The sequence below is a fragment of the Bombina bombina genome, chromosome 2 (genome assembly GCF_027579735.1).
Source record: "Bombina bombina isolate aBomBom1 chromosome 2, aBomBom1.pri, whole genome shotgun sequence".
NCBI lineage: Eukaryota > Metazoa > Chordata > Amphibia > Anura > Bombinatoridae > Bombina > Bombina bombina.
Window position 1 is genome coordinate 971,664,073 of NC_069500.1, and position 26,095 is coordinate 971,690,167.

Here is a 26,095-nt window from a genome sequence, read left to right on the forward strand (position 1 = left end):
TATTTCAGATGAAAAAATAAAGGTGAAGGAACTAATTGTAAAAAATTCAATACACTCCAGTAGGTAAAATGGATAATTGGGAACAAATTAAAGGGGAGAAAATATTAGAGTACACTGTCTCTTTAAGTATGATAATGCTTGCTGAGAAGTGAGATAGATCAGTGGAGTACATTTATAATGATTTCAAGTAACTCTCCAGTGAGAAGAATATCCAGAGTATCTATGTTATCATTTTGGATGTTTCACTACTTTTTTGGTAGCTAACTTCAATTCAGGTGAATTAGCTTCACAATAGAAATTGGAGTTCTTCAAAGTTTCAGGGGGGTCTGGGGACGGTCTGGGGACTTCACATTATGACTTCTTGTGTGTAAATATGGATATTAATGTAGCCTGGAAGTTGGCCTAGAGGGACTGCAACTGAGACCACTGATAACTTTATTTAAAATGAACAAGAAAAATAATAAATGAGTTATTCTTATGTTTATGGTATTACTGGCTGACAAAGTATAATTTATTAAATGTTAGTCAACATTTTTATGGGTAGCACTATAAAGACCTTTTAGATTTAGATCAGGTGTAGGTGCTGCATCGCTGTGGGAGCTATCTTCGGTATCCATTTTAGAAACTATAGAAATGAATAAAAACTACATTAAATCTATTCAGATTTAAACTTTGATATCTGTTGTAAGTTAAAAAAAAAACTCTATTTACATTTAAAAGGCAATACACGATGCTGAATAGATATCCTGAGCAAAAATTGTGTTGTTTTGCAGTTGAGTAACAAACCCTTTGGAAATCATGTAGTTTCTAATTTCCTTTCCTGTGACCAAATAAGGACAAATGAATTTGAGTGCCTAGAAATATCAAGCAATTAAAGGGCAAAATGTAGGAGGTGAAGGTTCTGAATTTCTTAAAATGCACTTCAGCCTTTTTGGGAGCAGAGCAAAACAATAATTGACTAGCACAATGGAACATTTCAGTTCCTAGATGCAAAGAATAATAAATAAATGCACATTATGTCCATCCTCAAACACCAATACTCAGGTATGCAAACCATGTGTTAGTGCATTCTACCATATGAAGAAAAAAATAGTCAAACCAGTCATTCTTCCAGGACACTCTTACCTCTGTGCCTAGAGTAAAACACATCGGCAACAAGATGACTGTGTTAATATTTTATTAAACCCCTGACCTCATACAGTACTAACTATGAGTACTTAGCCTGGGACTTTAATGTTATACTTTTAACAATAGTTTTAATAAAATATTGTTTTAACACAGTCATCTTGTTACTCAAGGAACAAAGCTATGTATATTTACAGAAAGGACATGGGAAATAGTCCACTGAGTAATGCTCAAGCAAATGTTTTGTTCAGCGGATCGGCAAACACCACGAGTAAGTAGACCACCCCCCTACACAGCACAATGCAGGGGCAGACCATTTGTGCAGCAGGTGCAGTGGCACCAGGGCCCAAGTGCTGGGCGGAGGCACAGAGCAGCCAGACCATACATAGGTGTGTGTAGAATTGGCACAATCCTTATTCAGTGGAGACTTTAATTAGAGCAGGTTGCAGATCTATCTATCCTCATTATAGATACATAGAACAAATGTCCACAGCACTGTATATTCTTGTATTTCTTTATTGTACAGATATAGAAAAAAGCGACGTTTCGAGTCTAACGACTCTTATTCATGCTAATTACATAATACTCTAATACACTCTTTTAAAACCATCTATTTTCGCGCCAACCACCAAACAAATGTGGCTCTGCTGCCATCTACTGCTGGAAAAAAGTATTACTTTTAGTATTAGTTGATCTCTAAGGCCTAGATTTAGAGTTTGGCGTTAGCCGTGAAAACCAGCCTTAGAGGCTCCTAACGCTGGTTTTAGGCTACCTCCGGTATTTGGAGTCATTAAAAAAAGGGTCTAACGCTCACTTTTCAGCCGTGACTTTTGCATACCGCAGATCCCCTTACGTAAATTGCGTATCCTATCTTTTCAATGGGATTTTTCTAACTCCGGTATTTAGAGTCGTGTCTGAAGTGAGCGTTAGACATCTAACGACAAAACTCCAGCCGCAGGAAAAAAGTCAGTAGTTAAGAGCTTTCTGGGCTAACGCCGGTTCATAAAGCTCTTAACTACTGTACTCTAAAGTACACTAACACCCATAAACTACCTATGTACCCCTAAACCGAGGTCCCCCCACATCGCCGCAACTCGATTAAATTTTTTTAACCCCTAATCTGCCGACCGCCACCTACGTTATACTTATGTACCCCTAATCTGCTGCCCCTAACACCGCCGACCCCTATATTATATTTATTAACCCCTAACCTGCCCCTCACAACGTCGCAGCCAGCTACCTACAATAATTAACCCCTAATCTGCTGACCGCAAAGCGCCGCCACCTACGTTATACTTATGTACCCCTAATCTGCTGCCCCTAACACCGCCGACCCCTATATTATATTTATTAAGCCCTAATCTGCCCCCCTCAACGTCGCCTCCACCTGCCTACACTTATTAACCCCTAATCTGCCGAGCGGACCGCACCGCTATTATTATAAAGTTATTAACCCCTAATCCGCCTCACTAACCCTATAATAAATAGTATTAACCCCTAATCTGTCCTCCCTAACATCGCCGACACCTAACTTCAATTATTAACCCCTAATCTGCCGACTGGAGCTCACCGCTATTCTAATAAATGTATTAACCCCTAAAGCTAAGTCTAAACCTAACACTAACACCCCCCGAAGTTAAATATAATTTTCATCTAACGAAAATAATTAACTCTTATTAAATAAATTATTCCTATTTAAAGCTAAATACTTACCTGTAAAATAAATCCTAATATAGCTACAATATAAATTATAATTATATTATAGCTATTTTAGGATTAATATTTATTTTACAGGTAACTTTGTATTTATTTTAACCAGGTACAATAGCTATTAAATAGTTAAGAACTATTTAATAGCTAAAATAGTTAAAATAATTACAAAATTACCTGTAAAATAAATCCTAATCTAAGTTACAATTAAACCTAACACTACACTATCAATAAATTAATTAAATAAAATACCTATAATTATCTACAATTAAACCTAACACTACACTATCAATAAATAAATTAAATACAATACCTACAAATAACTACAATGAAATAAACTATCTAAAGTACAAAAAATAAAAAAGAACTAAGTTACAAAAAATAAAAAAATATTTACAAACATAAGAAAAATATTACAACAATTTTAAACTAATTACACCTACTCTAAGCCCCCTAATAAAATAACAAAGCCCCCCAAAATAAAAAAAATGCCCTACCCTATTCTAAATTACTAAAGTTCAAAGCTCTTCTACCTTACCAGCCCTGAACAGGGCCCTTTGCGGGGCATGCCCCAAGAAGTTCAGCTCTTTTGCCTGTAAAAAAAAACATACAATACCCCCCCCCAACATTACAACCCACCACCCACATACCCCTAATCTAACCCAAACCCCCCTTAAATAAACCTAACACTAAGCCCCTGAAGATCTTCCTACCTTATCTTCACCATACCAGGTTCACCGATCGATCCAGAAGAGCTCCTCCGATGTCCTGATCCAAGCCCAAGCGGGGGGCTGAAGAGGTCCATGATCCGGCTGAAGTCTTCATCCAAGCGGGGCAGAAGAGGTCTTCCATCTGATTGAAGTCTTCATCCAAGCGGGATCTTCTATTGTCATCCATCCGGAGCGGAGCGGCAGGATCCTGAAGACCTCCGACGCGGAACATCCATCCTGGCCGACGACTGAACGACGAATAACGGTTCCTTTAAATGACGTCATCCATGGACCTCTTCAGCCCCCCGCTTGGGCTTGGATCAGGACATCGGAGGAGCTCTTCTGGATCGATCGGTGAACCTGGTATGGTGAAGATAAGGTAGGAAGATCTTCAGGGGCTTAGTGTTAGGTTTATTTAAGGGGGGTTTGGGTTAGATTAGGGGTATGTGGGTGGTGGGTTGTAATGTGGGGGGGGGTATTGTATGTATTTTTTTACAGGCAAAAGAGCTGAACTTCTTGGGGCATGCCCCGCAAAGGGCCCTGATCAGGGCTGGTAAGGTAAAAGAGCTTTGAACTTTAGTAATTTAGAATAGGGTAGGGCATTTTTTTTATTTTGGGGGGGCTTTGTTATTTTATTAGGGGGCTTAGAGTAGGTGTAATTAGTTTAAAATTGTTGTAATATTTTTATTATGTTTGTAAATATTGTTTTATTTTTTGTAACTTAGTTCTTTTTTATTTTTTGTACTTTAGATAGTTTATTTCATTGTAGTTATTTGTAGGTATTGTATTTAATTTATTTATTGATAGTGTAGTGTTAGGTTTAATTGTAGATAATTATAGGTATTTTATTTAATTAATTTATTGATAGTGTAGTGTTAGGTTTAATTGTAACTTAGGTTAGGATTTATTTTACAGGTAATTTTGTAATTATTTTAACTATTTTAGCTATTAAATAGTTCTTAACTATTTAATAGCTATTGTACCTGGTTAAAATAAATACAAAGTTACCTGTAAAATAAATATTAATCCTAAAATAGCTATAATATAATTATAATTTATATTGTAGCTATATTAGGATTTATTTTACAGGTAAGTATTTAGCTTTAAATAGGAATAATTTATTTAATAAGAGTTAATTAATTTCGTTAGATTAAAATTATATTTAATTTAGGGGGGTGTTAGTGTTAGGGTTAGACTTAGCTTTAGGGGTTAATACATTTATTAGAATAGCGGTGAGCTCCAGTCGGCAGATTAGGGGTTAATAATTGAAGTTAGGTGTCGGCGATGTTAGGGAGGGCAGATTAGGGGTTAATACTATTTATTATAGGGTTAGTGAGGCGGATTAGGGGTTAATAACTTTATTATAGTAGCGCTCAGGTCCGCTCGGCAGATTAGGGGTTAATAAGTGTAGGCAGGTGGAGGCGACGTTGTGGGGGGGCAGATTAGGGGTTAATAAATATAATATAGGGGTCGGCGATGTTAGGGCAGCAGATTAGGGGTACATAGGGATAATGTAAGTAGCGGCGGTTTACGGAGCGGCAGATTAGGGGTTAATAATAATATGCAGGGGTCAGCGATAGCGGGGGCGGCAGATTAGGGGTTAATAAGTGTAAGGTTAGGGGTGTTTAGACTCGGGATACATGTTAGGGTGTTAGGTGCAGACGTAGGAAGTGTTTCCGCATAGCAAACAATGGGGCTGCGTTAGGAGCTGAAAGCGGCTTTTTTGCAGGTGTTAGGTTTTTTTCCAGCTCAAACAGCCCCATTGTTTTCTATGGGGGAATCGTGCACGAGCACGTTTTTGAGGCTGGCCGCTTGCGTAAGCAACTCTGGTATCGAGAGTTGAAGCTGCGTTAAATATGCTCTACGCTCCTTTTTTGGAGCCTAACGCAGCCTTTATGTGGACTCTCAATACCAGAGTTATTTTTATGGTGCGGCCAGAAAAAAGCCGGCGTTAGATTTTCGGGTCGTTACCGACAAAACTCTAAATCTAGCCGTATGGTTTTTCACCCTCCTGTATGCCATTGGTGGTGGATTTTTAAAGATCTCTATAACTTTATTACATGTAATGTAATAAAGATATAGAGATCTTTAAAAATTCACTGTGTGCCGTGAGAGATCCTCAGGTGTGCCGCGGCAGACTGTCAACAGTGCGGGGGTGTCCCTCTTTTAAATTTTGAAATATTGGGAGGTATGTGACAGGCTCATCAGGCATCATTTACAACCATGAAATTGACATTCATTCGCAGACAATCATTATGATTGTTTGTGAATGAATGTCAATATGTCATGTATAGTTTGTAGGAGGCATGGCATGACAGCACAGTACAGTGTGTGTATATATATATATATATATATATATATTATATATATATATATATATATATATATATATATATATATATATATATATATATATATATATATATATATATATATATATATACACTGTATATATATCCTGTATTAGGCTACAATGTGTGATTTTGTAAAATTTTGGGATGGTGGTGTGCCACAGGATTTTTTAATGTAAAAAAGTGTGCCATGGCAAAAAAAAGGTTGCAAATCACTGGGCTAGTGTATTACAGAATTTATTATAAAAATTGAATTGTTGCTTACTTACCATTGAACTGTGTTTTCCTACTTTGTGTAGTACTCTGTGTTATGCCTTGCTCATTCGCTGGTGATTTATTGACTAGACAAAAACCAAAAACAAATGAAATTATCTATTTGGGTTAAAACTAAGTTTTAATACTAAAATTACATAACACAAAAAAAAAAAAAATCACATGATGCTCAGCGTTTACCACTTCATAGTTTTTCACAGATCTCATGTAAATGACAATCCCATTGCAAAAGGTACTTTAAAAGGATCCCATCAGCAATTTAACTTATTGGGCCAGATTATAAGTGGAGTGCTAATTTATTGCTCACCCTCAAACTGAAATAAGCAATTATGAGGGGTTAAAGTTGGCGGGTGTGCGGTGTTAGAAAAAAAATGGCACTGTTTGTTCCCTGTAAATATATATGTCTAAGCTTATATACATATATATGTGCGTGTTGCTATGTGTATATAGACATATTAACACATAAATATATATATATATTCATATACAAAATTTACAGTAAGATCAGCACTCACCAGCATCACCATCAACTCTGTGCACGGCCATGAGAATCCATCCAAAGCAGAAGCAGCATGTGAAAGAGGAATCCGGTGTATATCCCAGCTTGTCTGGGGTGACTTGTCTTCATGTGATCAAGGCCTCCTTGCTGGGGCCGAAACGTAATGTATACAGTGAATAAAGGTGATTGATTTATTCTTTGGTGCTGGCTTTTTATGCTGCTGTGAAGCTACTGGGATATACACTGGATTCCTCTTTCACATGCTGCTTCTGCTTTGGATATATTCATATACATATATATTTATAGTTGCTGCCCATCACTGCAAAACTCACCCCCTTTGCTGCGCTAGTTCTCATGCCGAATGTACATGAGAACAAGGTTCGGAATTGGAGCCTATAGAAGCATGATCGTGTGAGCGCAATGCTTCCATGCAATGCGAAGTCGCGTTCGCATTGCACCTAACCTGTAATACCAACGCTGAAGCAATATTTTTCTCAAGGATATGATCTGAAAGAACAGATTTTAATATGAAGATAATTTCATTAACTCTTCCTTTTGTAAATTCAGATTTTTTTCTCACTTTCTTTTTTATTGCGCAAGAGCATAACTTTAGTACTAACAATCTTTTTGCTAATTGATTTCCACAGTTTTAAAATATTTTTTTATATTATGTTTGAAACTTTTAATTTCCATGACAAACAAAAAATAGATGCTTATTACCTAAATGCTTAAAACCCACTAATTTCTACATCTCACATTTAAAACTAAGATTTAAGTAGTGTAAAATAAATATTTTGCATTCTGTGTTCTGCATATCTGTGGGACCTTTTTTTTTTATATGTAACCCAGGTATTTACAAACATGATTTCTTAAGAAAAAATGTAACCCTTTAAACAGAAAATTTATTTTCATGGGCAAATTAATCTAGAAGATAGCAAAAAATTCTACTTGTTCATGTTCACCAAAAGCAAAAAACATGATTTTTAATATCACAACAAGACTTAAAAGCCCTTAAGGACCAGCGTCTTACCCTGTACGACGCTGCTGTCCTGAGCCTCTCTCTGCCACAATCTCGTTAAAAATAGCGAGATCACGCTATTTCTGCATGCCCCACGAGTGCTGAAATAGACTGTCAGAGTTACTGATGCATAGAGGGCCATTCTCGATGGTGCTGATCGTTGGTGGTGTAGGTGGGTTAAGAGGGAGGCGGGTGGGCTGCCCATCGCTGGAGGGGGGCGAGAGTGGGTGGGACTGCTACGCTACAGAAATTTTTTTATAGAGTGGCAATGAGTGGGAAGGAGGAATGTGGAAGCAGGGAGATGGGGCTCCTATAGTGGAAAGGGGAGTAGAGGGTGGGAAAACAATCTGTGGGGGGGGGTAATGAGGGGGGCAGCTACACTACATACATAAAAATTATAGCAAACTAGGTACTGGAAGACAGCTGCTAGTACCTAAGATGGGGCTAATAGGTAGAGGGGGGAGGTTTATAGAGCTGTTTTTGGGGGGGGATCAGTGAGGTTGGGGGTAAGGGGGATCCTACACTGCAGAAAATATAAAGAATTTTTTTTATATATATAAATATATATATATTATTTAAAAAAAAACTTATAGTTTCATACTGGTAGACTTTCTGCCAGTACTTAAAGATGGGGTGACCATTGGGGTGGGGAGGGAAGAGAGCTGTTTTAGAGGGATCAGGGGGTGGGAATTGTCAGGTTGAAGGGTAATCTCTACACTAAAGCTAAAAACAGAATTTATGCTTACCTGATAAATGTCTTTCTCTTGTGATGTATCGAGTCCATGGATTCATCCATACTTGTGGGATATTCTCCTTCCTAACAGGAAGTGGCAAAGAGAGCACCCACAGCAGAGCTGTCTATATAGCTCCTCCCTTAGCTCCGCCCCCCCCAGTCATTCGACCGAAGGCTAGGAAGAAAAAGGAGAAACCATAGGGTGCAGAGGTGACTGAAGTTTTTTAAAATAAAAATATACTACCTGTCTTAAACAGACAGGGCGGGCCGTGGACTCGATACATCACAAGAGAAAGAAATTTATCAGGTAAGCATAAATTCTGTTTTCTCTTGTAAGATGTATAGAGGCCACGGATTCATCCATACTTGTGGGATACCAATACCAAAGCTTTAGGATACGGATGAAGGGAGGGACAAGACAGGTACCCTAAACGGAAGGTACCACTGCTTGTAAAACCTTTCTCCCAAAAACAGTCTCCGAAGAAGCAAAAGTATCGAATTTGTAAAATTTGGAAAAAGTATGAAGCGAAGACCAAGTCGCCGCCTTACAAATCTGTTCAACAGAAGCCTCATTTTTAAAAGCCCATGTGGAAGCCACTGTTCTAGTAGAATGAGCAGTAATTCTTTCAGGAGGCTGCTGGCCAGCAGTCTCATAAGCCAAATGGATGATGCTTTTCAGCCAAAAGGAAAGAGAGGTAGCCGTAGCCTTTTGACCTCTCCATTTACCAGAATAAACAACAAACAATGAAGATGTTTGACGGAAATCTTTAGTTGCTTGTAAGTAGAACTTTAAAGCATGAACCACATCAAGATTGTGTAACAGACGTTCCTTCTTTGATGAAGGATTAGGACACAGAGAAGGAACAACAATCTCCTGATTGATATTCCTATTAGAAACAACCTTAGGAAGAAACCCAGGTTTGGTACGCAAAACCACCTTATCTGCATGGAAAACAAGGTAAGGTGAGTCACACTGTAAAGCAGATAACTCAGAAACTCTTTGAGCCAAAGAGATAGCTACTAAAAACAAAACTTTCCAAGATAGAAGCTTAATATCTATGGAATGCATAGGTTCAAACGGAACCCCTTGAAGAACTTTAAGAACTAAGTTTAGGCTCCATGGCGGAGCAACAGGTTTAAATACAGGCTTGATCCTGACCAAGGCCTGACTAAACGCTTGAACGTCTGGGACATCTGCCAGACGTTTGTGTAAAAGAATAGACAAAGCAGATATTTCTCCTTTTAAGGAACTAGCTGATAATCCCTTCTCCAATCCTTCTTGGAGAAAAGACAATATTCTAGGAATCCTAATCTTACTCCATGAGTAACCCATGGATTCACACCAACAAAGATATTTGCGCCAAATCTTATGATAGATTTTCCTGGTGACAGGCTTTCTAGCTTGAATCAGGGTATCAATGACCGACTCAGAGAAACCACGCTTTGATAGAATCAGGCGTTCAATCTCCAAACAGTCAGACGCAGAGAAATTAGATTTGGATGCTTGAATGGACCTTGGATTAGAAGGTCCTGCCTCATTGGCAGAGTCCACGGTGGAACAGATGACATGTCCACCAGGTCTGCATACCAAGTCCTGCGTGGCCACGCAGGCGCTATCAGAATCACCAAAGCTCTCTCCTGCTTGATTCTGGCAACCAGACGTGGGAGGAGAGGAAACGGTGGAAATACATAAGCCAGATTGAAGGACCAGGGCACTGCTAGAGCATCTATCAGTACCGCCTGGGGATCCCGGGACCTGGACCCTTAACAAGGAAGTTTGGCGTTCTGTCGGGACGCCATCAGATCCAATTCTGGTGTGCCCCATAGCTGGGCAAATACCTCTGGATGGAGCTCCCACTCCCCCGAATGAAAAGTTTGAGGACTTAAGAAATCCGCCTCCCAGTACTCTACCCCTGGGATATGGATTGCTGAGAGATGGCAAGAGTGATCCTCCGCCCACCGGATTATTTTGGTTACCTCCATCATCGCTAGAGAACTCAGTGTTCCTCCTTGATGATTGATATAAGCTACAGTCGTGATGTTGTCCGACTGAAATCTGATGAATTTGGCCGCAGCTAGCTGAGGCCACGCCTGAAGCGCATTGAATATCGCTCTCAGTTCTAGAATGTTTATCGGGAGGAGAGTTTCCTCCCGAGACCATAAGCCCTGTGCTTTCAGGGTTTTTGAGACTGCACCCCAGCCTAGCAGGCTGGCATCTGTCGTTACTATGAGCCACTCTGGCCTGCGGAAACACATTCCCTGAGACAGGTGGTCCTGAGACAACCACCAGAGAAGAGAATCTCTGGTCTCCTGGTCCAGATGCAGCTGAGGAGATAAATCTGCATTCCACTGTTTGAGCATGCATAGTTGCAGTGGTCTGAGGTGTAGGCGGGCAAAAGGAACTATGTCCATTGCCGCTACCATGAGTCCGATTACCTCCATACACTGAGCCACTGATGGCCGAGGAATGGAATGAAGAGCTCGGCAAGTGATTAAAAGTTTTGATTTTCTGACCTCCTTCAGAAATATTTTCATTTCTACCGAGTCTATCAGAGTCCCTAGGAAGGAAACTCTTGTGAGAGGGACGAGAGAACTCTTTTTTATGTTCACCTTCCACCCATGAGGTCTCAGAAAAGTCAACACGATGTCCGTGTGAGACTTGGTTAGTTGGAAAGTCGACGCCTGAATTAAGATGTCGTCTAGATAAGGCGCCACTGCTATACCCCGCGGTCTTAGAACCGCCAAAAGGGACCCTAGCACCTTTGTGAAAATTCTGGGAGCTGTGGCCAATCCGAAGGGAAGGGCCACAAACTGGTAATGCCTGTCCAGAAAGGCAAATCTGAGGAATTGATGATGATCTCTGTGAATAGGGATGTGTAGATACGCATCCTTTAAGTCCACGGTAGTCATATAATGACCCTCCTGGATCAGAGGAAGAATAGTCTGAATAGTCTCCATCTTGAAAGATGGTACTCTGAGGAATTTGTTTAGAATTTTGAGATCCAAGATTGGTCTGAAAGTTCCCTCTTTTTTGGGAACCACAAACAGGTTGGAGTAAAAACCTAGCCCTTGTTCCGCTCTTGGAACTGGGCGGATCACTCCCATGGTAATAAAAAAAAAAAACACAAAACAAACAAAAAAGAGAAAAGAAGAGAAAAAAGACAAAAAAAAGCACCCCTGTATTAGTTATACAGCAATTCTTTGAGAAGGACTACATTCTATAGTCTTAATCCGATTTCCTTTACATCGCCTGTATAAAACTATCAACATAGTGATACCAAATAACCAACATAACATAGCATCCCTACTTAATCGTGTCTTGGTGATACAATCCTGCTTTGCCTAGTAGGGTTAAGTCTAAATAGTGATCAACGGGTAAACAATATATACCATAGCTTTATACTGGATTGGTCTATCCTATTTGGAATAATACAACTTTACATCCTAACACCATTATATATCTATTACCCTTATCATACACAGAGGGGTAACCTAAGTATACCATCCACCTTTGTGACGGTCTTATGTCTATGAAACCATCCAACTGCTAATTTAAGTAAGTCATCTTGTTTTAAACTAAATTGGTCCATCTGTAAATCTAGGTAAACCCTGAATCATGGCGTCTTTGTCTGGCTGTGCCACTATGTATAAAAAAAAAAAAAAAAAGTACATCAACTACTACAAGGTAAACTTACCATTAATAGTTGTCATTAAACTGGGGGAATTAGAGGTACCATATATCCCAAACTTAGAACACTGTTAAATACGGCTCTAAGAGGAATGTTTATAGCAGCATTTTAAGACAATCTTCCCTTTCAAAATACCATCTTGTGGACAATTAAAACAAGTGACATTCAAGCAGAGATATACATCTACTGTGATTAAAAGAGATACACCCAAAGACAGTAATATATACGCTGCTCTATACTTAGAGGATACTTTTGCTTTCACTGTGATCCACAGAGATATATTTAAAGACTGCAATATACACGCTGCCTACTACCTAGAGAGTTTATACTCCCTGGAGATTGCCGTTTTACCTTTTTGGACTGAGTCCATTATATATATATATATATATATATATATATATATATATATATATATATATATATATATATATATATATATATACAGTATATATATATTATTTTTAGTATTTTTATACCACCGTTGGTCCACATTTTTTATCTTTCTTCTGTATGAATAGATTAGTGTGATCGTATATGCCACGACTGATTATACTGCATAGAGGAATTACTACTATATTGTCCTTAATAAATTATTAATTGAAATTTCCATCTGGTTGATGATGTTGCTTCTTAGCGCACTTTTTATATATTATATGTATTTTACCTTTGGAGAGTTGTAGAGGCTTTCCTTTTTAAAGTTGCTTACACATCAGGGGGTTGACAGGTTACATACTGTGTTTTTCTTTAGTTAGTAAATAGTTATATTGTAGCTAGCTTAGGTTTTATTTTTATTTCACAGGTAAGTTTGTATTTATTTTAAAATAGGTAGTTAGTTAATAATTATAACTTTAATTTAGGTCTATTTTAATTATTTTAATGGTAGGGGGTGTTAGGTTTAGGGGTTAATATAGTTTAATTTCGGTTGTTGCAATGTTGGTGCAATGGTTTAGGGATTAACAGGTTTAGTTAGTGTTTGCAATGTAGGGGGCGGCGGTTTAGGGGTTAATATGTTTGTTTAGTGTTTTAGTTAGTGTTGGCGATGTGGGTGTATGGCGGTTTAGAGGTTAAAAGGCCAGTAAACCCAAAATCTTTCTTTTATGATACATATAGAGAATACAAATTTAAACAACATTACAATTTACTTCTATTATTTATTTTGCTTCATTTTTTAGATATCCTTAGTTGAAGAAAAAGCAATGCACATGGGTGAGCACGAGGCTTCTATGTGTAGCAACCAATCAGCAGCTACTGAGCATATCTAGATATGCTTTTCAGCAAAGAATATCAAGAGAATAAAATTAGATAATAGAAGTAAATTAGAAAGATGTTTAAAAATAGCATTCTCTTTTTAAATCATGAAAAAAAAATTGTGGGTTTCATGTCCCTTTAATAGGTTTAGTTACTGTTGGCAATGTCCAAGAACTGCAGTTTAGAGGTTAATAGGTTTAGTTAGTTAGTGTCGGCGATGTCAAGGAACTGCGGTTTAGGGGTTAATAGGTTTATTTAGTGTTGGTGATGTTGGGGAACTGCGGTTTAGGGGTTAATAGGTTTAGTTAGTGTATGCAATGTCAGGGAATTGCGGTTAAGGGGTTAATAGATTTAGTTAGTGTAGGCTATTTGGGGGGCGGCGGATTAGGAGTTAATAGGTTTAGTTAGTGTTGGCGATGTGGGGGGGCTGTTTAGGGGTTAATAGCTTTTTTTAGTGCCGGCAATATAGGTGGCGGCGGCAGCGGTTTTAAATAGTTTTGTTTCGGCAATCAGCAGCATATTGGTTATGTTTAGTTAAATCGTTTTTTCGGATCCATTCTTTATTCATATGCATTATTCTATTCTAAACTTTAGAATAGAATAATGAATATGAATAAAGAATGGATCCGAAAAAACGATTTAACATAACTAATTTGCCGAAACAATTTTTTTTTTAAACTTAACTAAACTAATTTGCAGAAATGAAATTATATATTTAACTAATGAAAACAAAACAATTTTTTTAGCGTTGCACATGTCTAGTGCTTATATGTCTATATACACATATTAACACATAAATATATATGTATATAAGTATATACATATATATGGATAGAGAACACACAGTTCACATAGACCGCAATGCCTACTTCAGATAGGTGAAACAAATTCTATTCACTGCTTTGGGTGGGTGTATAGAGTTAAATTATTAGAAATTCAGACTAGGAATTTCCTAGCCATTATACATTTGAAGGATACCTTAAACATAGGTATTAATAAAGGTTTTTGCTGTTGCTTGTGTGTTTTAAAATATATGATCTTTATGACTGCAAATGAATGTGGTTAGAATTTTACAGCATTTATTAAAACAATGGAATTGCTTCATACTCACCATCAAACGTTGTTTTTGCAGTCTGCATACTACTCTGTGTAGCACTCTGTGTTTTGCCTTGCTCATTCGCTTGAGATTTATTGACTAGAAAAAAAATACAAATTCAATTATCTATTTGGCTTAAAACTAAGTTTTAATACTAAAATTACATAATGAAAAAAAAAATCACATGTATAATGCTGTGATGTTCAGTGTTTAACACTGCATAGTTTTTCACAGATCTCATGTAAATGACAATCCTATTGCAAAAGGTACTTTAAAATGATTCCACCGGTAATTAAACATAATGGGCTATACTACAAGTGGAGCTTTAATTTATCGCATAATACCAAAACATGTAAAGACATAGATATATCTGAGTATGTATGGTAGCAAACAATTGTAAATTAGTAGTATTTACACTTGCTGACAGAGACAAACACTTGGGTGCAGGACCAATAGAATCAATAAGACCAATATGGAAGCTGACCACCTGCCTGCTATCAGTAACAGAAACTTCCTCTATTGCCAACTAGTAAGAAATTACCTAACCATCCTTTGTCTGTGGTAGCATATGTGCAGCATTACACATAGAAATAGCCCTGTAGGTGCTGCCAGTGACTACCATCTTGCACAACTTGCTGAAAAAATATCAGACCCTACAATTTCAAGTAAACTTATCTGAACACCCCACCCCAAAAACATAATTTATTCTTACCTGATAAATTTATTTATTTCTTGACACGGTGAGTCCACGGATCATCTTAATTACTGTTGGGAATATCACTCCTGACCAGCAGAAGGAGACAAAGAGCACCACAGCAAAAGCTGTTAAATACCAATCCCCCTACCCACAATCCCCAGTCATTCAACCAAAGGGAAAGGAGGAAGGAAGGAATCTAAGGTTCAGAGGTGCCTGAAGTTTATAGAAAAGCAAACTGTCTGAAAAACATGGCGGGCCATGGACTCACCATGTCAAGAAATAAATAAATTTATCAGGTAAGAATAAATTATGTTTTCTTTCTAATGACAAGGTGAGTCCACGGATCATCTTAATTACTGTTGGAAACCAATACCCAAGCTAGAGGACACGGATGATAAGGGAGGGGCAAGACAGTTAACCTAACCAGAAGGCACCACTGCTTGAAGAACCTTTCTCCCAAAAGAAGCCTCTGCTGAAGCAAAAGTATAAAATTTGTAAAATTTTAAAAAAAAGTATGCAAAGATGACCAAGTCACAGCCTTGCAAAGCTGATCTACAGAAGCTCCATTTTTGAAAGCCCTAGAAGCTTAAACAGCCCTCGTGGAATGAGCCGTGATTCTCTCAGGAGGCTGCTGACCAGCAGTCTCATATGCCAAGCGAAAAACACTCCTCAACCAACAAGAAAGAGAAGTAGCCGTAGCTTTCTTACCCTTACGCTTCCCAGAAAAGACAAAAAATAAAGAAGAAGACTGGCGAAAATCCTTAGTCGCCTGCAAATAATATTTTAATGCACAAACCACATCCAGGTTGTGCAACAAACGCTTCTTATGAGAAGAAAAATTAGGACACAAAGAAGGAACAGCAATCTCTTGATTAATATTCTTATCAGAAACAAACTTGGGTAGAAAACCCAAGGCAGTACGCAGAACTACCTTATCACAGTGAAAAATAAGAAAAGGTGATTCATACTGTAAGGCTGAAATCTCCAAAACTCTTCGAGCCAAAGAAATAGCCACCAGAAACAAAACCTTCCAAGATAACATCTTAATATCCAAAGAATGCATAGGTTCAAACGGAGCCTGTTGAAGGACTCTAAGAACCAAATTAAGACTCCAAGGTGGAGTAGTAGACTTAAACACAGGCCCAATTCTAACCAAGGCCTGACAAAAAGAATGAACATCTGGCACATCCGCCAGGCGCTTGTGCAATAAAATAGATAAAGCAGAAATTTGACCCTTCAGGGTACTAGCAGATAAACCTTTCTCCAAACCCTCCTGGAGAAAATACAAAATCCTAGTAATCCTAACTCTACTTCAGGAGTAGCCTTTGGATTCACACCAATACAAATATTTACGCCAAATCTTATAATAAATCTTCCTAGTCACAGGCTTACGAGCCTGTATCATAGTCTCGATGACTGACTCAGAAAAACCATGCTTAGAAAGAATCAAGCGTTCAATCTCCAAGCAGTCAGCTTCAGAGAAACAAGATTTGGATGAAGAAAGGACCCTGCAGAAGCAGGTCCTTCCTTAATTGAAGACGCCAAGGTGGAAGGGAAGACATCTCCACCAGATCTGCAAACCAGATTCTGCGAGGCCACACCGGAGCATTTAGAATCACTGATGCCCTCTCTTGTTTGACCCGAGCAATGACCTGAGGAAGAAGAGCAAACGGAGGGAACACATATGCCAGACTGCCAGAGCATCTATCAGAACAGCCTGAGGATCCTTTGACCTCGACCCGTACCTGGGGAGCTTGGCATTCTGACGAGATGCCATGAGATACAACTCCGGCTGCCCCCAACTGAGAATCAGGCTAGAAGAGCATTGAAAATTGCTCTCATTCCAAAACATTTATTGGAAGAACCGACTCCTCCCGAGTCCATAGACCCTGAGCCCTTAATGAATCCCAGACAGCACACCCACCCAGCAAACTGGCATCTGTGGTTACAATTACCCAGGCAGGTCTGCAAAAGCAAGTTCCCTGAGAGAGAAGGTCCTGAGACAACCACTATGGAAGATAATCTCTGGACATCTGATCTAGAACAATCTTTGGAGATAGATCCGCATAATCCCCGTTCCACTGCCTGAGCAAGCATAACTGCAGAGGTCTGAGATAGAACCGAGCAAACGGAATGATGTACATGACTAAAACCATCAGACCAATAACCTCCATGCACTGAGCCACTGATGGCCGAGGAAAGGACTGAAGAGCAAGATATGTATTGAAAATCTTTGACTTTCTTGCTTATGTCAGAAAAATTTTCATCTCTAGAGAATCTATAATGGTCCCCAAAAATACCACTCTTGTAGCCGGAATTAAGGAACTATTTCCTAAATTCACCTTCCAACCGTGGGAGCGCAGAAACGACAACAACAACTCTGTGTGGGAGTTTGCTAGTTGAAAAGATGGAGCCTGCACTAGAATGTCGTCCAGATAAGGAGCCACTGCAACAACCTTCAATCGAAGCACAGCCAACAATGATCCCAGGACCTTTGAAAAAATTCTGGGAGCTGTTGCTAGACCAAAAGGAAGAGCTACAAACTGAAAATGTTTGACTAGAAATGCAAATCTTAGGAACCTGTGATGATCCCTGTGAATGGGAATATGCAAATACGCATCCTTTAGATCTACTGTGGTCATGAACTGACCTTCCGGAACCAAAGGAAGAATGGAATGAATAGTTTCCATCTTGAAAGACGGAACCCTGAGAAACTTGTTTACACTCTTGAGAGCTAAAATAGGTCTGAAAGTTCCCTTTTTTTTGGGAACGACGAAGAGATTGGAATAAAAATCCAGACCCTGTTCCTGAACCAGAACAGGAACTATCACTCCCATGTCGGAAATATTCTGAACACAACGTAAGAACGCCTCTCCTTTTATCTGGTTTACAGATAACCTGGAGAGAAGAAACCTGCCTCTGGGAGAAAAATTCTTGAACTCCAGTTTGTAACCCTGGGACATGATATCTACCACCCAGGGATCCTGAACATCTTGAACCCAAGCTTGAGCAAAGAAAGAGAGTCTGCCCCCCACAAGATCCATTCCCAGATCAGGGGAAGACCCTTCTTGCTGATTTTGAGTCAGCAACAGGCTTCCTGGACTGCTTCTCCTTATTCCAAGACTGATTTGAAGAGGAACAAAAAGAGATAGGAGGCTCAACATTAGTATTTAAACATAGGGCCTCTTGGTCCATCTTATTCCAAAGGAAAAAACCTTAATCAATAAAAAAAATCTAAGTTAAAATCAGAATTTTAATGAAACAAAAAAACATTAGGTTTTTTTTTGTTTTTTTTTTTAAAACTAGAAAATCCTTAAATAAACTGCACAATGAATCTTGCAGCAACAATTTTTCACAAAATAAATGCAAAAAGAGACACAAAGGTTATAGTCCCTGAAATTCAAACAGAAACTTAAATATAAACAGAGCAACAGCCCCACAAAAAAACAACAGGCAACCTCCACACCTCAGCAAGCTCTGCTGAGATGCCTACCTGACCTCCTTGCTACCGGAAACAAAGTCAGAAAATTATCCGGACCCCCATACAGCCGCACCGGAGAGAAAACTGAACCACCTCTGAGGAGCTATGCAACAGAGCTGCAACATCCAGGAACAACAGGAAACAGCTAAAAAGGGTGCCAAAAATGCACTTGCTATCTCAAATAAGCCCGCCTATTGTGGGCGTCGGCTAACAAACCTCCCGGTAGCCATTAATACACAAACAAAAAACATGTACACCAAAGTGAAAACATAATAAACTGAGCCATACCCCAGTGCCTGCAAAACTGCCATACAATAAACCGTTAACCTAGAAGGCTGATTGTATATTTAGACAGAATTAACTGTCAAAGTGCCAAATTCTCCTATATCAAAACAGGGAAAGAAATAGGAACTTACCTCAAAAATCTGTCCGGCAACAGGACAGCTCACTTGGTATGAGAGGGGCTTCCTACCTCACATGGACCTGTGGAAAAAATAAAAGGCTAAGTAAACTTACTCAAACTTTCAACCAAGGGCAGCATGAAATTACTTGGGAGGCCCAGTGGGGATTATACCCCACAAGTTCCCAAATGATTAAAAGCCACCACTTGCTCTACTGAAGAGACTGACATGGACTACGGCTAAACCCCAAAGAAAACCAGAGCAAACTTGCTCTGCTTAAAAAATATCAAACTCTTGATTGAAGAATCAGACACCTAACTTTACCCCTCCTTACAACTGATACAAGCAAAGAGAATGACTGGGGATTGTGGGTAGGGGGAGTGGTATTTAACAGCTTTTGCTGTGGTGCTCTTTGCCTCCTCCTGCAGTAAATAAGGTGCTCTTTGCCTATTCCCTACAGTAAATAAGATGATCTGTGGACTTGTGTCATTAGAAAGAAATAATAATAAAAAATAATATATATATATATATATATATATATATATACACATACATGCATACATACATACATACATACATACACTCTCACTGGCCACTTTATTAGGTGCAACTTGCAAAGGTGAAAAAATTAGCTAAGTAACCATGGTTATTAATTTGCTCTCACACAGAGTAATCATGAAAAGCTGGACTGTTAGTGTGCCCTGAAGATATGAAATGAGAAAAATTGTCACAGAGAACACAACACACATTTACAGCACTTGAGGATACACTTTCTCTGTGTTGGTGCCAGTTTTCTATAAAAACACAAAATAGAGTATTAACTTATTCTGTAATACAAAGTGTTTCAAAAGAGTGAGATTTACTAGTTGTGGGAACAAGATAATAAAAGAGGGACTTTGGCATTTTAGTGTATCACACTAATACTAGTTGAATAGTCAGCATTGTATTGATGCAATCGATATAGTGGAATAAGGGTCCGAATTCAGACCCCCACTAATTATCCTAGTACTGTACCTCATTTATGCAGAAAATCGATGTGCTGTAATCATATCTTCCAAAAGAAGAAGTCCAAGAATCGAAAATGTAAAACTTGGTTTATTCCAAAGTTGCGTTAAAAACATATATAGATCAACATGGAGAAATGTTAAAGTGGGTGAAAAAACGCCTAGTGGTAAAGCTTACGCGTTTTGGCCGTAGCCTTAGTCATAGCTCATTCAGGACACACACAGCTGGGAGATTAAAAAGAACTTCCATAACTGTGACTGGTCTAAAACTTAATAGGCGTTGTTAACCCTATGCTGTACTAAGCAGTGTGTAAGTATTAGTAAATACTATAGTCTACCTAGAACATATGACAGCAACGGTTAAATCACACAATAATCAAAAATAGTTTTGAATGCATTTGAGAAAAGACTATTCAATACACAATTCCTAAATAAATGGTAAGAAAATATATGATAATAAATAAAAAATAAATAAATATAATGATATAGAGACAAATGCTCACTATCCGAGTAACCAAAACGTCACAACAATTCAAATTATGTCTGCATATTGCTCTCTAAGCAACTTATTGTTGCAAACGGAAGATTGATTGGTTGCACTACACTTAATGGTGAGTCCTAAATGGACTATAGTGATATAAGCTTTTAGTGTGTGATATAATTTGGAACAGAAATAAGGAATGCTTCCTGATACAAAGCCTATTCCCAGTAATTAATCAAATCATACTGGGAATTTAGGCCACCTGGTTTCTAAATGGAAAATCCAGTACATCTCCCTTTTGTACAAAAGTTTCTCTTTATCACCGCCATATCTTCATCATATTACGCTAATTTCAGAAGTTTCCCCTCTCTAACCTCACATTATACCCATTTATCGTTTTTTAATATTTTTTTGTTTATATGCCCTAAAACTTCTAAAAAAGTTAAGTTTTAATATATTGGAACTATCAACATATCTATATGATATTTACATCTGTGAGTGCAATTAGTGTATTCTTTTTTAGTTCTTTACTGTAACTTTACTGTAACTCCTCTCTTTGGATAGTAAATTGCGCATGTGCTGTTGATTGAGGAGCAGATGTGCTCCACTTGTGGTCGCCTAATGGCATGGATTGCAATAGGATAAAAACAAAATTGTCATAAAAAAGCTGATAAGGAGCCGGGTGGAATACGAGACGCTCGGATTTACACAGAATAGCGATGATAACTTTCTTATTAGTAAGAAGAAAAAAAAAATATGAATGAAAGTCATGTTTATTTATAAAGCTTTTTCACATAGAGGGAGAGAAACTTTGGACTGCAGGTTGGTTGAAACTCTCTCCCTCCAAGCATGGAAAATGTGCAGTTTTAATTGTATTCACTTGCTATATATATATATATACTATTCTCACTTAACAAATATGAGCCTGACACTGCCATTGGTGATTTGTGGGATATCAGTCCGCTAGATGACTGTGAGAATCCAACTTGCCTTGTTTGCACCTCCTGTCCTTGGTGCAATACTACACGTGAGTGCATCTATTGTTTTTTATCATCTACCATTCCTGACACAACTATACTTCACCATGTGGCTCTTCTGTTGATGCTTGCTAGCCACAGATTGATGATTATGGAAGACGAACCATATCCCACTACAGTGAGCTGCCTGGTCCTTGAGTGTCCAGGCAGCTCGTCAGTGTCAATGTTGTAAGACTTTTACAACTACTAATATACAGTGTATGAACTTGTTTACCATACATTTAGATTGTTTTTTTATTGATATATCAGGGTGATTTGTTATTGTTGTTTATTTTTATGGCAATTTTGTATACATATATATTCTGCTTTCCAGATGGCACAACTTAAGATTGAATTTTTCAAGGTATTTGACTGGGAAGGCTTCATAAGTGTCTATGTATATACATGTTTATTTATGTGTTTATATGTGTATATATGTATATGCATACGCTGTCGGCATTTATCATTGCACAAGCATTTCTAATGAAATTCTTGTGCAATGTCGCCCCCTTCAGGGGTGTCAATCAACCCAATCGTATCAGATCGGGCTGATTGCTGTCCCCCACCTCAGAGGTCTTATGACCACTGCTTCTTAACTTACATTTTCGGGGAGCTGGAAAGTACGAGGGGTAGATAGCATCCGCTGCTTAGTAAATCTACCCCTATGTGTCAAGTCTGGCAGCTTCCAATAACCTGATGGCCACTTGAGGTAATAATGGTCTCTAAAAAAATAAGAGCAAAGAGAAGCACACACAGGACTTTAAGTGCGGTAATATTTAATAAGTAGTGAAAGAACAAAAGATAACGTGAGCCCAATCCCCAATATCATAAAACAGACCCTCAAACTAATGGAGTATGGTGTAGAGCAAGTGGAGGGGGATCCTCCCAGATTAGATAAACATCAGCACTCTCTGCGTAGGGACAAACTGTAGCTAGGTACTGAGCTTAATTCCAGTTGGTAAATGAGGATTCCGTCTGCTGCTCGCCACTTCAAAGCTGAAATCAGTCAATCATGTCAAACGTGATGACGTAATAACGTTGTGACGTGAAAGGGGGCGTGCCTAACACTTTTTCCGGACGCAACTCCGCTTCATCAGAGGCAATGCAAGCCTTCCTCTTTCTGTTCTCAAATTTATAGTTCTATTATAAAAAGTCCACCCCTTATCTCAACGTCACTAAGTCATAGTTGGGCTGTTTCAGTTCCATCCTTTAACAGTACTGCTTCCCACATAAAAAATCACTAAAATAAAATTAGCATACTGACAACAATGTATACATATAATGTATATATATATATATATATATATATATATATATATATATATACTCTACATAGCGTATCGAAAATTCATGACACATACAATTCGTAGCAACATATCCCATAGACATATAGATGCAATGGAATTCCTAAAACATATACAAAATAAAACACTTTTAAAGAATGTTTTATTTAAAAACAAGGGCCCTTTAAATCTGTTAAAGGTTAGTGTAGAAAAATCCTACACTAACTTTTTAAAACATTGTATAATAATTAGTGATGCCGCGAATAGTTCGCCGGCGAATAGTTCCCGGCGAACATAGCATGTTCGTGTTCGCCGCGGCGGGCGAACATATGCAATGTTCGATCCGCCCCCTATTCGTCATCATTGAGTAATACTTTGACCCTGTACCTCACAGTCAGCAGGCACATTCCAGCCAATCAGCATCAGACCCTCCCTCCCAGACCCTCCTACCTCCTGGATAGCATCCATTTTAGATTCATTCGGAAGCTGCATTGTTAGTGAGAGGAGGGACAGTGTAGCTGCTGCTGATTGAATAGGGAAATCTATAGCTAGGCTAGTGTAATCAGTGTCCACTACAGTCCTAAAGGACTCATCTGATCTCTGCTGTAAGGACAGCACCCCAAAAAGCCCTTTTTAGGGCTAGAACATCTGCTTTTTTTTTTCCTGTGTAATCTAATTGCAGTTGCCTGCCTGCCAGCGTGTGTGTCAGGCTTACAGCATATACTGTGCCCACTTGCCCAGTGCCACCACTCATATCTGGTGTAACAGTAGTGTAGATTTTAAAAAAAAAAAACACTTTTTTGACTGTGTTAAATAATACCAGTCAGTTTCCTTCACACGTGTGCGTTTCAGTGCCTGCCTGCCAGGGCACAGTGTCACCCCAGTGCAACTCATATCTGGTGTAACAGTAGTGTAGATTTAAAAAAATGGGGAGTTTGCGGTTGTGCAAATGGACTGTTTGCGGTTGTTTGCGGTGCGTTAAAGGGACAGTCTAGGCCAAAATAAACTTTCATGATTCAGATAGAGCATGTAATTTTAAACAATTTTCCAATTTACTTTTATCACCAATTTTGCTTTGTTCTCTTGGTATTCTTAGTTGAAAGCTTAACCTAGGAGGTTCATATGCTAATTTCTTAGACCTTGAAGCCCACCTCTTTCAGATTGCATTTTAACAGTTTTTCACCACTAGAGGGTGTTAGTTCATGTATTTCATATAGATAACCTTGTGCTCGTGCACGAGAAGTTATCTGGGAGCAGGCACTGATTGGCTAGACTGCAAGTCTGTCAAAAGAACTGAAAAAAGGGGCAGTTTGCAGAGGCTTAGATACAAGATAATCACAGAGGTTAAAAGTATATTATTATAAATGTGTTATTTTTGCAAAACTGGGAAATGGGTAATAAAGGGATTATCTATCTTTTAAAACAATAAAAATTCTGGTGTAGACTGTCCCTTTAAACAGGGAGTTTGGTCTGTCACTGTGAAGCGGGCGTAACCCTTACACTACCTGATCGATACAACATCATACCTGATGTTTTAAAGCACGTTATTCCAAACAATTTAGGAATGTTAGGTGATTTATGCCCTTTATGGATTAAAACCAGACTCTGCATCAACTATGTAATTTTCCATGGGAGTTTTGCCATGGATCCCCCTCCGGCATGCCACAGTCCAGGTGTTAGTACCCTTGAAACAACTTTTCCATCACTATTGTGGCCAGAAAGAGTCCCTGTGGGTTTTAAAATTCGCCTGCCTATTGAAGTCTATGGCGGTTCGCCCGGTTTACCCGTTCGCGAACAGTTGCGGAAGTTCGCGTTTGCCATTCGCGAATGCAAAATTTTAGGTTTGCGACATCACTAATGATAATATATTATGTTAAATCTACTTAAATTAATAGACATAACTATTGGTAAAGCTAAGAGGGATAAGGGACCATTTAGATTAAATTTAAAAAGCCTTAAGATCCACTTCTCTATTCATTCAAATAGGTTATAGGGTCCTTAGAGTGTGGATCCAATAGGTTTCCCTCTTTCTTAAGGCTAACATGGTTTCCCTCTTTCTTAAGGCTAACATTCAGCCCCCCCCCTCTTCTCCATACATGTTTTATGGCTTTTACCTTTAGTCCACTAAAGTCCCTATTATGTATCCTAAAGTCGTCCGATACTCAGTGTGTTTTTAATCGCATCTCTATATTCTTTATGTGTTTAATTTAGTCTTTTTAACATTCTCTTAGTTCTTCCTATATACTTTTTCTGACAGGAACAGTCTAAAAGATATACTAAACTGACATGTTAAATGGGACTTATTATGAAATTTTCGTCCAATATAACTGGAAGAAAATGTTTCATTATACCCATCTACTAACTAGCAAACTGTACACTTCCTTCTCTTTTATTTGAAAACCCTTTCCTTTCCATGTTATAATTCAGCCAAGTGCATTTCTTACTACTAATTAATTTTGACTAGTCTTAACCTATTAGGTGCCAAATCATTTTTTAAAGTGTTATTCCTCCTAAAAATAACTCTCTGTTTTTCTTCTAATACTATTTGCAGGAGTTCATCCGGTTTTAAAACATCCCAATGTTTTCTAATAATCTTCTCTATCATATTTCCTCTATTATTATATTGGTCAGGAATAAAGCTTGATTTTCCAACGTCTGTTTTTTTTAAAGTTATTTTTATTCCTAATTAACTGTTTCTGATCAGGTTCCTAGCCATTCAAAAGCTATTTTGTATAATGTCCGCTGGATATTTCTTAACGCCAAACTTAAGCTTGAGAATTTTTGCTTCTCTATTAAAATCCTCCATCTTGGTACAATTCCGTCACAGACGTTGGAATTGTCCAAATAGTATATTATACATCCATTTCTTATTATGGCAACTACCAGCATGTAGATAACTATTAGACTCTGTATCTTTTCTGTACAAAATGGTGGCAATTTTACCATAGTCATGGAACAAGTTGACATCTAAAAACTCAATTTTACTTGAATCAAATTTCCCAGTAAATTATAAGTTCAATCGATTATTATTAACATATTCTACAAAAGAATTAATGATGTCCTCGCTTCCATCCCAGATGACTATGTCACCTACGAAGCAAAGCCATAATTTTATATTGGCTCTGATGGAGTTGTTATTCCAAATATAATTGTTCTCTGCTTAACATGCTTTACCATGGCCTTGTAATATCAAGTTGCACACTAATGTTAGCGCAGTTCAACAATATTGGCCACTTGTAATTTGGCCCTTTGTGTTTAATGTCCCTTTAACAGAAACCGG

The 26,095-nt window shown here is 38.2% G+C and overlaps 1 protein-coding gene across 2 annotated transcripts in view; it reads right to left on the reverse strand.

The window, feature by feature from the left end:
• The window catches only part of LOC128649926 (uncharacterized), a 433,711-nt gene that overhangs the window by 123,325 nt on the left and 284,291 nt on the right, over positions 1-26,095 (reverse strand). The window contains exons 7-9 of one of the 2 annotated variants that reach the window (XM_053703484.1): positions 14,468-14,551; positions 6,166-6,237; positions 557-625 (exon numbers count right to left, since the gene is read on the reverse strand). In XM_053703484.1, coding sequence (XP_053559459.1) covers positions 557-625; positions 6,166-6,237; positions 14,468-14,551 — 225 coding nt within the window. The remainder of the gene's footprint in view (positions 1-556; positions 626-6,165; positions 6,238-14,467; positions 14,552-26,095) is intronic. The other variant, XM_053703485.1, reaches the window with a different exon arrangement.